We start from the raw sequence: 15,544 nt of genomic DNA, 5'->3' as shown, positions 1-15,544 counted from the left end.
TCTTCAGTCAGTCTTTTGCCAACAGTAGCCAGGGCTGGCTTCATTTTCTTTCAAACCCAATGACTTGGCCTGCACTTCTCTGCATCTTTTTTTTGAGACGGTGTCTTGCTCTGTGGGCCAGGCTGGAGTGCAGTGGCGCAATCTAGGCTCACTGCAACCTCTGACTCCCAGGTTCAAGCGGTTCTCCTACCTCAGCCTCCTGAGTAGCTGGAACTACAGGTGTGCACCACCACCACGTCTGGCTAATTTTTGTATTTTTAGTAGAGATGGAGTTTCACTATGTTAGCCAGGCTGGTCTCGAACTCCTGACCTCAGGTGATCCACCTGCCTTGGCCTCCCAAAGTGCTGGGATTACAGCCTTGAGCCACTGCCCCCGGTTTCTCTGCATCTTTTATATTTTTTTTGAGATGGAGTTTCACTCTTTTCGCCCAGGCTGAAGTGCAATGGCGCGATCTCTGCTCACTGCAACCTCCGACTCCTGGGTTCAAGCGATTCTCCTGCCTCAGCCTCCCTAGTAGCTGGTATTACAGGCACTGCCACCACATCCAGCTGATTTTTGTTTTTTTAGTAGAGATGGGCTTTCACCCTGTTGGCCAGGCTTGTCTCAAATTCCTGACCTCAGGTGATCTGCCCACCTTGGCCTCCCAAAGTGCTCAGATTACAGGTGTGAGCCACTGCACCCGGCCCTCTGCATCTTTTAAATGTCACTATTCTGTCAGAAGCCAGGCTGGAGTTATGGGAATTCCAAACAACTGCTTCTTGATGACTGCCCCTTAAGATAACTTGGGTGGTTTTCATTCTGCCCCCAACCTGAAACGGGGCAGTTAACAGGACTTCTTAAGATGATGCAGCCAATACTTTACCAAAGTACTCCTTTTTGGAAGGTAAAGAAATTGTCGTCGCCCAGTTTCTAAATTTTGAAAAATATATTTATGGGAAACTTTGTATCATTTCATATAGTATGCATTTGTTTTGATATTTACTTATTTTTTGAAATTAATAACCTTGGAAGAGGTGCCAAGTTATTCTGAGTCTTGACCTGTCCCCTTGGACATTCTTATCCATGAATTTGAGAAATATGGTTGGAGGATCACCAGGTGCAATAGGTCGATGGGCCACCAGGTCAGAAGAATGTGTATTGATGACAAGAGTTGGTAGATCTGGGTTCCAGTCTTGTTTCTTGTCATGAACTAACTGCATGATATGCCATGAAACCTATCTTCATTTGTCATAGTTTCTAATGTTTTGGGTAACAATATTTGTCACATTTTTCTTAAAGGAAGTGAGTTTTGTAACTTAAGCTTCCATTTCCTCCTCTATAAGTGGAGATAATAGGCACTTCCTTAGTGGTTTATTTGAGGTATTGAATATAAGCACATATCACTGGGCTTGGCAACTAGAAAGGCAAAGCGAATGTTAATTATCCTGCTTAACTCTTAGGGGATTGATTTTATGATGAACTGAAAATAATTGCCACTTGAACCAATTATAAAGGACTTCATACTACTTTGAAAATGCCTTTCTTTAGGGTATCTTTAATTTACCATTTGTCTATGTGTGAACTTAATTGGAGGACCTTTTCCCAAATGCTGTAGACTTTCCCCACATTAAAATCCCTAAATTATGAAACTTTCTTTTAGGTGACTCCATTGTTTTGCAAAGTTTCTTGCCTTGCTTTGATCATATTTTCACAACTGGATTCCCAACAGAAGTGTGGCAATCTGTAATAGAAAAGTTGGCGAAGAAAGGATTATGGCATGTAAGTAAAAGGAGATGGCTCTCATGGGGAGAGTACATTCTTGATGAAATGATTCCTTTCCATTGGCATTGAGGGATTGTAATTTATTATTTGTTGATCTTGATGCCAGGGTAAATTTTTAACTAGGATATCATTAAAGATGAAAAGTCTTTGAGATAGATTAATTAGCCAGTTTCCATTTATTTTTAAAAATGGGAAAAACGCTTAGATCTGTGTCTCCACTGTCATCAAAGAAATGTAAAGTACAGATGCTAATGGTAATATGGAATGAGAAAAACAAAGCTGTGTGTTCATTTTCACAATCCTTTTAAATACTGCTTTAGCTAGTGTGTGCCCGGATGACCTATCTGGGCTGCTCACAAGGGTTCCCATGTGGTTTTGAGGGACTGCTAACATTTGGGTAGTGGCTAAGTGAGGTTGTAGGACCTGAACCCAGGGCCAGGAATCCATGGAATGGAGGAGTGGGTGGACTATGGAGGTCTGGGCTTCAGTGTCACACAGATGTGTCCTTGAATCAGAATCCCCCACTTACTATTTTGGGCTAATTACTTCCCATTTGAGTCTTATTTCCTCATTTGTAAGTTGCGTTATATAAACCTATTTCTTCAGAGTTTTGGTGAGAATCAGAAATAATGGACAAGAGCACCTATCAGGTAACGTTTGTGGAAGGTTTACAGTGCCAGGCATTGAGCTGAGGGGTTTTATAATACCTGGCATATTCTAAGTGCCCAGTGAATAGTAGTCGTCATTGGTGATAGGCTATAAGTGCTCATGAGAATGGGCTGGCCAAGCTACGAATTTGGTTAGAACAGCCCTGCTGGGCTTTCAAAAGTTGGGCAGTCCAGAAAAGTCACCAAAAACAAGGGCAACCTATTAAGGACTCCTGATCCTAGCAGGTTGGATGACTTTAGAATAGACAATTCTTGAATTTTGGGCAAGGTAATGGATTCTGTTGGAAATCTAATGAAATCTGTGGGGCTCTCTTGTCATGCACTGACAATTATGTGTATAGTTTCAGGGGGTTCATGGGAAACCTCCTGGAGTCCAGCCGTGGGCTCCCTGAAGCTTACCCCTGTATTAAAAAATCTTGGGAGGGCAGGCAGCAGGGTTGAGGAAGGCAGACTGAACTCTTGGGGAACCAGTAGTCAGAAATTCAGGGTCCCATTAAAAGACATTTGAGATATTTTCTCTTGGGATAAGGTAGCTGGCGTAAGAGATTTATAAGGATCCTTCCAGCTTTATTTTTTAAAAAGTTTTGAAATTCTGTGATTCCAAGTGCTAGGGTAGATCTGTGAGCAGGAGGCCTTAGGCCTCATTAGCAGGAAGATAGTTTAATTTACTGCACTCAGGGAAAGAACCTTTCCTCTCTTCCCAGTGTGGGGTGGACATGAATAGAGCTCCATGGCCTAGGCAGAGAATGAGAGAATGGGAGACAGGCAACTCCTAATAGATTATTATCCCAGCCAGTCAAGGGAGGGCCCAGGAATCCAGCCCAAGTGGCAGGTCCAACATCCTACCTGCAGTGAGGCTCTGGTAATTCCCAAATACTGCAGACAGAAGCATCTTTTAAAAGGCCAGCAATCTGCCCACTAGAATGCTGAACTTATCATGTGGGGCTGAGTGTGGGCAGCGAGGCTTGTTTAGGGCAAAAAGTTAAGAATGGGCATCACAGAGGTTGCAGTGAGCTGAGATTGCACCACTGCACTCTAGCCAGGGCAACAAGAGTGAGACTCTGTCTCAAAAAAAAAAAAAAGAATGGGTATCAATCTGAAAGAAACTAGAAGTGAGATGTGGCCATGGGCTCAGTTCCTGTGGTCCTAAGTCCACTGGCAAAAGCCATACATGAGAGAGGTTGGAGCTGAGACTGGGTCTCCAGTCATGGTCATAACAGAGCCGGGAATTCTTAGACCTGTTAGCATACCTGAATGATCTCAGTAGGGGCTTCTTAAGATGTGCTGTGAGACCTGTGAAAACTGGCTTAACTTCTCTGGGATTTAGTCTCTTCAGCAACTTTAGATAGGGTCAGTAGTTTAACAACTGGGTCTCTGAAAAGAAAAGGTCCCGATTTGTAGCATTTGCTAACTTTGGTAGTATAAATACTCTCACCATGGCCAATTTCCAGCTACTAATATGACATACAAGACTTGGAGTTAGGAGGAGATGTGCATCATCAACTCAGTAGCTGATAGGAGCCGGCTGCAGCACACCATTGACAGGGTCTAATGGGCTCCAAGTACTTGGGGCTTTTAAAACGCTGATGTGAGGAATAATTGATTGGGATGGGATATTTCTAAAGGATTTGAGTCTTCCACTTGCTAAGCCTTAAGAACTTGGCAGGGAATTACTCTTTTTTTTTTTAAATCTCATTGCAACTATGCTGTGAAATGCTGCATAACATCATCTGCTCCTGTCCTCAGCAGGCTTTGAGGAAGTGTGGAGGGGCCTTAGTCCTCAGCAGGAACAGGAAGTTGGCTAGACAGAGACTTTAATTGTCACAGCAATTAGCTGAAAAACTTGGCAAGCACTTCAAAAAAAGACAAGGCTAGAGAGTGTTTTTTTTTTTATTTGCTTGTTTTAAAGCTTAAAATAACTTTTTTGCTTTAATAACCTATGTGGAGAACATTATTATTCCAGCCTTTTCTGTCTTCTCCCACCAGTCATTTCTGCTTCTGTCAGCAAAAAAAGACCGATTACCAAGAAATATTCATGTCCCAGAGTTATCACTGAAAAGTCTCTTTGAGGTAAGGTGATATATCTATCTATCTATATCTATGTATATATATATGTTTTGTTTTGTTTTGTTTTGTTTTGAGACTGAGTCTCGCCCTTTCGCCCAGGCTGGAGTGCAGTGGCATGATAGCTCACTGTAACTTCCTCCTCCCGGGTTGAAGCAATTCTCCCTGCCTCAGCCTCCCGAATAGCTGGGATTACAGGCGCCTACCACAATGCCCGGCTAATTGTTGTATTTTTTGGTAAAGATGGGGTTTCGCCATGTTGGCCTGGCTGGTCTCGAACTCCTGACCTCAGGTGATCAGCCACCTTGGCCTCCCAAAGTGCTGGGATTATAGGCGTGAATCACTGCGCCTCGCAAGGCGATTTCTTGAAACATACACTTCCTTGTGTCTTGTACTTTCTCCTTCAGCTGCCTTACCACAAATTTGTTATTTATAATAACCCTAGGCTTGGACCACAGCTAATCCAAGTTTTACTGATTCCATACTTTATGGGTAAAGGAGTTTGAAGCTTCATATTGATTAGTGACTTCCATAATTTGTCCTGTGTGTTTTTTTTCCCCAGAAATACGTTTTCATTGGACTTTATGAGAAGATGGAACAAGTGCCCAAGTTAGTCCAGTGGCTCATCTCCATTGGTGCAAGTGTTGAGACTATAGGACCGTATCCCCTTCATGCCCTCATGCGACTCTGTATCCAAGCCAGTGAGTCTTCTCCCAGTTTTCCACCCTCCAAGCTGCCCTTCTAGCCTAGTTCTGGAACTCTGTTGAGCTCAAGTGAAACGAGAATTAAGTCACTTGAATGCAGACCATTTGAATATTCAAATGATCTGATTATTCAAATGAATGAAGCAGCAGGAAAATAGTATCATTTTTATCTTTCCTGGCACCTAGTAGCTGCAGGAGGTCCAAACGGAAAGGATTCTGTGATTCTAGACAGATCCTGGCAGGAGGATGGAGCCCTGGGACCCATGGAAGGGACTTAGGACAGACAGCTGTTGCTGGGCAACACTCCCAGGAGACCTGCAGAGTTTCCTCCTTCCGGCATAGGCAGCTTTGGTCTATTTCTCTCGGTTCATTTTCACTCTAGGGTTGATGGCTGTGTTGTGGGACACACAACATAGTCCCTTGGCTGGGGGTATCCCAAGGGAGACATGAGCTGTTGCTGATACAGTTTGGCTGTGCTTCTTTTAAAGGACTGCTATTTTCATGAAATTCTTTTTTAAGCTTCGCCATCTGGTTATAGGCTTTAACTTTAAAAATATTTTTATTTTATCATTAACACACACATATGCACACACTCACACTTTAGATAGAAGTTTGTTTTTCTTTCCAAGCACACGTAGCAGCACTGTGGGACATTCACCCATAGCACTTTAGTGCCAGAAAGGGCCAAGAGAACTTGTCTAGTCTACCTCTTGTAGGCTGTATCATCTCCCCAGGAATGGGGGTGTGGGAGGTGGCCATGGGCTTGAGGCCTGGGACCCCTGTCTTTGCTTTAGCCAGATTTGTCCTGGTGTTATTCATTTCATGTAGTGGGGAATTTATAAGATATTTTTTTTTTTGAGACTGAGTCTCACTCCATTGCCCAGGCTGGGGGAGTGCAGTGACGTGATATTGGCTCACTGCAGCCTTTGCTTCCTGGGTTCAGGCGATTCCCCTGCGTCAGCCCCCCGAGTATCTGGGATTACAGGCGCCCGCCACCACGCCTGGCTAATTTTTGTGTTTTTAGTAGACATGGGGTTTCACCATGTTGGCCAGGCTGGTCTCAAACTCCTGATCTCAAGTGATCCACCCGCCTTAGCCTCCCAAAGTGCTGGGATTACAGGCGTGAGCCCCACCATGCCTGGCCAAGAGATTTTATTCTTACACAGAGATTGGTAGATAAAACATTTAAAAGTAAAGCCTGATTGAAAGCTACGTAATCTAATCCTCCCAGTTTCAAGTGAGGAAACTGGAATGCAGAGAAGCGTGGCTCTGGTTATGAATGTCATGATTCCCCATTGTGTCTACTTTTAAGTTAGTTCCTGTGATTATAGGTGGTATCAGTAAGATTGAGCCTTCAAGGTGGTACGTTTTAATCATTGATTTGTTTCTCAGAGAACTCTGACATGGTGACAAATTGGCATCCAAAGAGTTGGCAGAGGTGCGTGGCTTTCCTAGATCTCAGGAACTCCAAGGAAGGAGTCTGGGAAAAGAATTCAATATATATGTCTTATTGATAGTAATGTAGTAGGGTAATCTTATCAGAGATACTGGCTTGATTATTAAAGTGGAGGCTGTTGCGCCTCACCCAGATCCTCTTTGCCACCAACCCCCCTCACCCCCACCTGTTGTCAATGTTAGCTGCTAACAACCCACAGCTGGCCCCTTGGGCAGAGAGTTGCTCTTTGTCAACAGAAACCACTTCCCAGAGAGGTTCTCTCTGGACCTTGCCTCTCCCTGAGTGCATTCTGTAGCTCTTGATTGACTGACATGGGGATTCAAAAGGCCAGCCCCAGTGCCTCAAGGTGGCTCCAGGCTGTGGTGCATTCCTGCTGCAGGGCTGCTCATGAGGTCAGGCTGGAGTGACCCTACTAGGATCACTACCTTGCTTACCTGCTTCCCCTACCTGTCCTGCCTCCCTTGCTCTCTCTCATGCTATCTCTCGCTCAGTCACATGTATAAGAATCCCTGTCTCAGGCTTCTAGGGAACCTGACCTACGATGATTATGGGTAGCTTTCTATAACTCATCCTCTCACTTGACAAACGCCTGCGTCTCCCCACACCTGTTTGTGGTGAGTGGAAACGTATGTTGGATTCCTCATTTGGTTACCTTAGCGTGGTCCACACTGACTTGCTTTGCTGATTTTCTTTCTTTCTTTCTTTTTAATCTATTGCTGCTGCACAAATTAACTTTGCTGACTTTCTGTATGTGGAAAACATTAGTAAGTCATTTTAATTCCCTTCAGGAGAAAACCATCTTTTCCGGTGGTTAATGGATCACAAGCCCGAGTGGAAAGGCCGCATTAACCAGAAGGATGGGGATGGCTGCACTGTCCTGCACGTCGTCGCTGCCCACTCCCCAGGATACCTCGTTAAGCGTGAGTAGTGGCATTACCCAGAGGGTGCGCTGTGGCTGGCTGGTGTCAGGCTTTGAGGACCCACACCACCGACTGCCTTGTTTTACCCATTCTATCCCTAGCTGGCTCAGAGGGCTAAACTTCCTCTTGAACTAAACTTGATTTTGGTGGGTGGGTGGGTAAGCTGTAATGCAGAAAGAAGGTGAGGTGAGAGAAGGAAGAATTGCTGGGCTTCAGGAGCTCTTTCACCTTGAAATGGCTTCTGTGGGGTTGAATCATTCAAGAACATGGGCTCCTGGCTGCCTTTGTTCCCTCCTTCATCACATGGTTACTCATTTTATTTTATGCCAAATCTGTGTTAGCTGGTAGAGAGGAATCGTGAACTGAACTGCACATGGTTCTGCCTTCATGGCACTTAGAATCTAACACAGGGATTGCATCTTCCCATACCTGCTGGGGCCAGACTGGGCACATGAGCGAGTGAGGCTGGCACATGAGAGGAAAAGCTGGTTCTTCTGACACCGGTGCACCATGTTAGCCTGGGAAGCAGGAAGGCTGTGTTCACTCTCTCAGAGCTCTCTGATGTCACTCATTTTTCTTGAAACTCTCAGACCCCTCAGTTTTTGCTTTCTGTTTGGGATAGAGAAGAACATACAGTGGACTCTCAGCCTCTGTGGAAGGGAGGTGACAGGGAGTGGTGAGGAGCTTGTGCCTCGTGCTGCTGCAGCCTGGAGCTGATCATAGGAACCAGGCTGGGCTGTCATCTTCTCATGGCAAGAGATGTTGGACATCTGGATTTTTTCTGAGATGGAGTCTCACTCTGTCGCCCAGGCTGGAGTGCAGTGGCACAATCTTTCTCACTGCAACCTCCGCTTTCCAGGTTCAAGGGATTCTCCTGCCTCAGCCTCTCCCGAGTAGTTGGGACTACAGGCAAACACCGCCATGCCCAGCTAATTTTTGTAACTTTAGTAGCTCTGTTGGCCAGGCTGTTCTTGAACTCCTGACCTCAAGTGATCCACCTGCCTCAGCCTCCCAAAGTACTGGGATACAGGCATGAGCTACCATGCCCAGCCAGAAATCTGGATTTTTTAAAACTGTGAAATCTTGTGATTTTTCAGCTGTCTGCTCAGATTTAAACATGCCTGTGAACTAGAACCAGCCTGAAGGCCTCCTTTTGGGGACCTCTGGTCTGGTGGGTTACTCGTAGGAAGCTGCAGTTTCCTCTCTTCAGCATCTCTCAGGAGGAGCCCAGCGAGGCTTGTTTCTCTAATGTCATTCCCACTGAACTGGGACCTAGGAACCTATATCTAGGGAAACAAAGGAGAAGGGGTCTATGGATTTTTGAGCTTTATTGAAATATTATTCATATACTATATAATTTACCTGTTTAAAGTGTACAGTTAAATGCTTTTTGATCTATTCAGAGTTGAGCAAGTAACATCACAATACATTTTAGAACATTTTTATCCTAAAAAGAAACCCCACATCCATTAGCAGTCATTCCGTTTCTCCCGTCTCCAAGCCCTAAGCAATCACCACCTTTTGTCTCTATGGATTTGCCTATTCTGGATATTTCATGTAACTGGAATCATAGAATATAAGGCCTTTTGTGACTGGCTTCTTTCACCAGCATATTTTCAAGGTTTATCTGTGTTGTAGAATGAATCAATACTTAATTCCTTTTTATTGCCAAATAATAGTCTATTGTATAAATATACCACATTTTGTTTATTCATTCTTCAGTTGATGGGCGTTTGGGTTGTTTCCACTTTCTGGCTATTATGAATAATGCTGCTGTAAATATTTGTGTACAGGGCATTTGTTTTCATTTTTCCCAGCTAGATACCCAGGAGTAGAATTGCCGGATCATATGGTAACACTATGTTTAACCTTTTGAGGAACTGCCAGATTGTTTCCCAAAGTGGCTGTACCATTTTACAGTGCCACCAGCAGTGTATGACGATTCCAGCTTCTTCACATCCTAACCCTTGTTATTTATTATCTGTTCTTTTGATTTTTCTGTGTTTTAGTCCCTTCTCAAAGACAGTGATATTCTGGCAAACAACTAGCTCTTCAAGACAGAAGCTCAGAATTGTAGCATTTCTTGAGTTCCATGGTATAATCAGGGGTGTCTGATCTTTTGGCTTCCCTGGGCCACATTGGAATAAGAATTGTCTTGGGCCACACATAAAATACAGTAATGCTAACGATGGCTGATGAGCTTAAAAATAAAAGAAGGTCCGTGCACAAATCTCACAATGTTTTAAGAAAATTTACGAATTTGTGTGGGCCATGGGTTGGACCAGCTTGGAAATACTCCCATGGTGGCATAATTCACGGTACCAATGTGATGTCATGCAACACAGAGTTGGGAAGAGATGTGTGGTGGGACGTTATTATATTTTATTTTTAGTATACAGATACATTTTAAGATAGAGGTAAAGAAACCTCATCATAGATAATAACAAAATGTAGTAAAATTATTAGGAAGTGATGGGTTTTGTTTGTCATATAATTTTTTATTTTAATTTTTATCAACCAGCTTGCAACATTTCTGGACATTAAACAATTGGCTCTTATGAACTGATATGAACTGGGTCTTAGCATACCACTGTGCTAAAGCTAACATTAGCCTAGTAATTTATGGTTAAAGAATGTGCCACACCAATCATTGTGCCCTCTTTACGTATCTCTACCTTGCAAATCTTCAATAAAAAAATAGTTCCTGTCTGACTCTTTGATTTACAAAAAACACATCTCCAGGTATCCTGACATCCATGTGGCATAGTGGCATGTGCCTGTAGTCCCAGCTACTCGGGAGGCTGAGGTAGGAGAATGGCTTGAACCCAGGAAGTGGAGCTTCCAGTGAGCTGAGATTGCGCCACTGCACAACAGCCTGGGCAACAGAGCGAGACTCCGTCTCAAAAAAAAAAAAAAAAAAAAAAATCCAACAAAAAATGTAGGTGGAAGGAAGAAAAATTTTAAATCAACATTAATTAAAGACCATAGTAATACCTGTAGCTGTCAAGATCTACCTCAGCCTCCCAAGTAGCTGGGAGTACAGATGCGTGCTACTATGCCCGGCTAATTTATTGTATTTTTAGTAGAGATGGGGTTTCACCATGTTAGCCAGGAGGGTCTCGATCTTCTGACCTTGTGATCCGCCAGCCTCAGCCTCCCAAAGTGCTGGGATTACAGGCATGAGCCACCGTGCCAGGCCATTTTTCTCTTTATTTTTTGTTTTGTACTGTCTTTGAAATCCAGCATGTTTCACTCTTTTCACCATACCTCATCATGCATTTCAAGTGCTCTATAGCCATATGTGGCTTACATTCTAACCTGTATGTGGCTTAGAATAACAATTTTATACTATTTCTTATAAACACAGAAACCCTTTCAACTTTCTGAAAGTTGGGAGGATAAAACGTAAAGTAAAGAGAGGGCTGGCTGGGTGTGGTGGCTCATGCCTGTAATCCTAGCACTTTGGGGGAGGCTAAGGTGGGTGGATCACTTGAGACCAGAAATTTGAGACCAGCCTGGGCCACATGGCAAAATTAACTGGGAGTGGTGGTGGGCACCTGTAGTCCCAGTTACTTGGGAGGCTGAGGCAGGAGAATCGCTTGAACTTGGGAGGCGGAGGTTGAAGTGAGCTAAGATTGTGCCACTGCATTCCAGCCTGGGCAACAGAGCAAGTACTTGTCTCAAAAAAAAAAAAAAAAAACCCCCAAAAAAAACCAAAAAAAAAAAGGAGGGCCTTTTCTTCCTTCAATTAGAGATGTCAACATAGGCTGCCACTATGACCTCCAACGAATGAGGCTTCTCAACTCTCACAGGCTCCTTCTTCTTCTGCTTTCTCCCATACCCTCTTCATCTTCTTTTTCATCAGGGAATATTTTTAAAAATGTTTTATTTTGAACTAATTTTAGACTTATAGAAAAGTTACAAAAATGGTTCAGAGATTTTCTGTACTCCCCTCACCCAGCCTCCTCATAAGGTTAGCATGCTGTATAATCAAAGTTTAGGCCAGCACAGTGCCTTCTGCCTGTAATCCCAGCACTATGGGAGGCCAAGATAGGAGGATCACTTGAACCCAGGAGTTCGAGACCAGCCTGGGCAACATAGTGAGAGCCTGTCTCTATAAAAATAAACATAAAAAAATTAGCTGGGTGTGGTGGCACAGGCCTGTAGTCCTAGCTACTCAGGAGGCTGAGATGGGAGGATGGCTTGAGCCCAGGAGTTCGAGCCTGCAGTGAACTATGATCGTGCTACTGCATTCAGCCCAGTCAGTTGACTGAGACCCTGTCTCTAAAAAATAATATACAGACCTCATATGAGTTTCACTAGCTTTTTCACTAACGTACCTTTTCTGTTCCAGGATCCCACATTGCATTTAGTTTTCATGTCTCCTCAGTGTTCTGTAGTCTGTGACCATTCCTCAGTCTTTCCTTGCCTTTTGTTACCTTGACCCTTTCAGAGAGTAGTAGTCAGTTATTTGGTAGACTATCTATCAATTTTGGTTTGTTTGATATTTTGTTATGACTGGAATGAAGTTATGTGTTTTTGGTGAGAATATTACAGAAATGATTTTGTATCCTCAGTGAATCGTACCAAGGGGTTCATGATGTCAATACTTCTTATCATGTTAACCTTGATTATTTGATTATTTGTTAACCTTGATTATTTGTGATGTGTGGGGCTTCTCCACTGTAAAATTACTATCTTTTCTTTTGTAGTTAATGAGTATCTTGGAGGGGATACTTTGAAACTGCATATACCCTGTTTCTTCTCAAACTTCTGCCCACCAATTTTGGTATCTATTGGTAGATCTTGACAGCTACAGGTATTACTATGGTCTTTGATTAACATTAATTTAAAAGTTTTCTTCCTTCTGTCTACATTTATTGTTTAATTTTTTTTTTTTTCTGCGACAGAGTCTTGCTCTGTCTCCAGGCTGGAGTGCAGTGGCGCGATCTCGGCTCACTGCAGCCTCCTCCTCCCGGGTTCAAGCGATTCTCCTGCCTCAGCCTCATGAGTAGCTGGGATTACAGGTGTGTGCCACCATGCTCAGCTAATTTTTGTGTTTTTAGTAGAGACAGGGTTTCACCATGTTGGCCAGGGTGGTCTCAATCTCTTGGCCTCACGTGATTCACCTGCCTGGGCCTCCCAAAGTGCTGTGATCACAGGCGTGAGCCACTACGCCTGGCCTATTGCTTGGAATTCTTATGTAATGAAGAGCTGTTCCTTCTCCCTGTATATTCAATTATTTAATGATTTCAGTATGGACTCGGATGTTTATTTTATTCTATGGGATAAAATCCAATGCTATGATTATTTATTTTGTTGCTAACGTTGCTCCAGCTTTAGCCATAAGGCACTCCTTCAGACTGGCTCCTGTGTTCCTTCAAAAAGTCCCCTTGAGCACTTCCTTACTTTCAGACACCACAAGGTGTTCCAGGTTCATATTGCGTGGTCCCTGTCCCAGCCCTGGAATCAACCACTTCTCTAAGGATCCCTGGTTCCTATTGGAGAATGTTAGAGGAAACAAGATCTGGTACTAGGTATGCCATTGTGAAGCGGAGTGTCATTGTTTCTAGGACTTTTTGGCAGATAAGAGCTAGGACATACACGTATGTGCACTAACCGATGATACTACATCTGTATTATTGTATCTCTCTGCATATGTCTATGTTAAAAACCATGAGTTTATACTGATATCTCTGATTCCAGTCCAAACACCATGATCATTCAGCCCTTTTTATTTGTAATATTGTTCATCTACAATATATTTACTTATTCAGTCTATGAATTTCAGACTAGGTAACCCATAATACCTCTGTGAGAAACACATTTACTGACTAGATTTATATTCACTTTATGTTCATTTATATTCAGTGTTTTTTGTCTTTAGCCTTAGAGCATCCTGTTAAGATACTGGTAGTTCTTTTCTTTCCCACTCCCTTTACCATGGTTTTGTTAGTAATTTGTAGGACACTCAAACTCAATTTTTTTAGTGTTTGTATTCCATTTTAGGATTTGCCCCACATCCTGTTTGATTTTGTTTATATTTTGGGTATATGAAGGGCATGTGAAATATTACCATGGTTCTAGGAGTCAGAACTTTACAAAAGATAGGCTTAGAGAAATGTCACTTCCTTCTCATCCTTGCACCCTGGCCATTTCCATTTCCTCCTTTCTGCCGCCTGCCCATCCAGCCTTATAGATAATCAGTTTCTTTAATTTCAGGCCTATTCTTTCTGGATTTCTTTTGCAGCAGTGAACACACACATGCTATTTTCTTATAGCTCCCTTTTTTTTTTTTTTTGCATGAAGAGTTACATTATATAGATACTCTTTGGCACTTTTTCTTTTTTCTTTCTTCTCTTTTCTTTTCTCTGTGGTTTTTTTTTTTTTTTTTTGAGACAGGGTCTTACTCTATCACCCAGTCTGGAATGCAGTGGTGCAGTCTTGGCTCACTGCAGCCTCACCCACCCGGGCTCAAGCGATCCTACCACCTCAGCCTCCTGAGTAGCTAAGACTAGACATGTGCTACCATGCCCCACTATTTTTGTTGTTGTTGTTGTTGGTAGAGACAGAGTTTTGCCATGTTTTCCAGGTTGGTCTCAAACTCCTGGGATCAAGTGATCTGCCTGCCTTGGTCTCACAAAATGCTGAGATTACAGGCATGAGCCATTGCACCTTGCCTGATTTTTTTCACTGAGAGTGTGTCCTGGAAATCACTCCATATTAATTCATATGTATAAATGCTTATGTAGTTTTGTTAGATATTATCAACTTTTCATCCAGGAGAGGGTTGTACCAATTTGCGTCACCACCGACAATGTATGAGGGTGCTTCTCTCACAACAGTCTCACCAGTAGAACTCGTTGTCTTATTTTAAAAGGTTTTCTGGTCCAATAGGTGAGAATTGTTTTTCCAGTATCGTTTTAATTTGCATTTCTCTAATTATGTGTGAGGTTGAACTTTTAAGAATGTGTTTAAGAATCATTTTAATATCTTTTACTATGAATTATATGTTCATGTCTCTTTCCCATTTTTCTTTATGGTTTTTGGTCCTTTGTCCTCAATTTTTAAGAATTCTTTGCTCATTAGCTCTTGTCTGTGGTATATATTGCAATTATTTTCTCCCGGTTTGTCAGTTGTCTTCTGACTTTGTTGTTTTTTGTCATGCAATTTAGTTCTCTTTTTATGTAGTCAGATTTATCAATCTATTGTTTATTGCCCCCAGATTTGGAGTTACAAAGTCTTTCCTTACACCAAAGTTAAAGAAGAATTCACCTGTATTTTCTTCAGTTGCCTGTAGTGTTTCATTTTTTTACATTTAGATTCTTGGTCCATTGTAGTTTATTATAAGAATCTAGCTTTACTTTTTTTTCCAAATAATTACCTATTTGTCTCTGCACTATTTATTTAAAAGTCTGTCTTAACCTCAGTAATTGGAGATGTCACTAATGCTGAACTTTCTGTTCTATTCTGTTTATCTCTTTGCCTATTCATGTGTTGTAGGCATCTTTGAATCATCTTTCTAAAAACCAGTTAAAAAATTTTAGATACACTTTATACCCACCAGGATGACTAAAATAAAAAAAGATAACAACAAATGTTGACAAGGAAGTGGAAAACTTGGATCCTTCATACATTGCTGGTGGGTAAGAAAAATGGTGCATCTGCTTTGGAAAACAGTTTGACAGTTGCTCAGAAAGTTAAACAGTTACCATAAGACCAAATCTGTCACTCATAGATATATACCAGGAGAAGGTAAACATGCCCAAATAAGAACTTGTACATGATTATTCATACCAGCATTATTCATAATAGCCAGAAAAGTGGAAACAACCAAAATCTCTATCAACTGAGGAATGGATAAACAAAATATGCCATATCCATACAAGGGAATGTTATTCAACCATAAAAAGGAAGTACTGATACATGCTACAACACGGACGAAGATTGTGTTATGCTAGGTGAAAGAA

At 42.3% G+C, this 15,544-nt stretch overlaps 1 protein-coding gene across 1 annotated transcript in view; it reads left to right on the top strand.

The window, feature by feature from the left end:
* The window catches only part of TRANK1 (tetratricopeptide repeat and ankyrin repeat containing 1), a 118,529-nt gene that overhangs the window by 47,577 nt on the left and 55,408 nt on the right, over positions 1–15,544 (top strand). The window contains exons 5-8 of the mRNA XM_009445153.5: positions 1,641–1,759; positions 4,417–4,500; positions 5,057–5,195; positions 7,443–7,574. Coding sequence (XP_009443428.3) covers positions 1,641–1,759; positions 4,417–4,500; positions 5,057–5,195; positions 7,443–7,574 — 474 coding nt within the window. The remainder of the gene's footprint in view (positions 1–1,640; positions 1,760–4,416; positions 4,501–5,056; positions 5,196–7,442; positions 7,575–15,544) is intronic.

This window comes from Pan troglodytes, chromosome 2 (genome assembly GCF_028858775.2).
Source record: "Pan troglodytes isolate AG18354 chromosome 2, NHGRI_mPanTro3-v2.0_pri, whole genome shotgun sequence".
Classification (NCBI taxonomy): Eukaryota; Metazoa; Chordata; class Mammalia; order Primates; family Hominidae; genus Pan; species Pan troglodytes.
Note: the sequence above shows the minus strand (reverse complement) of the source record. Positions and strands in the feature narration are given on the sequence as shown.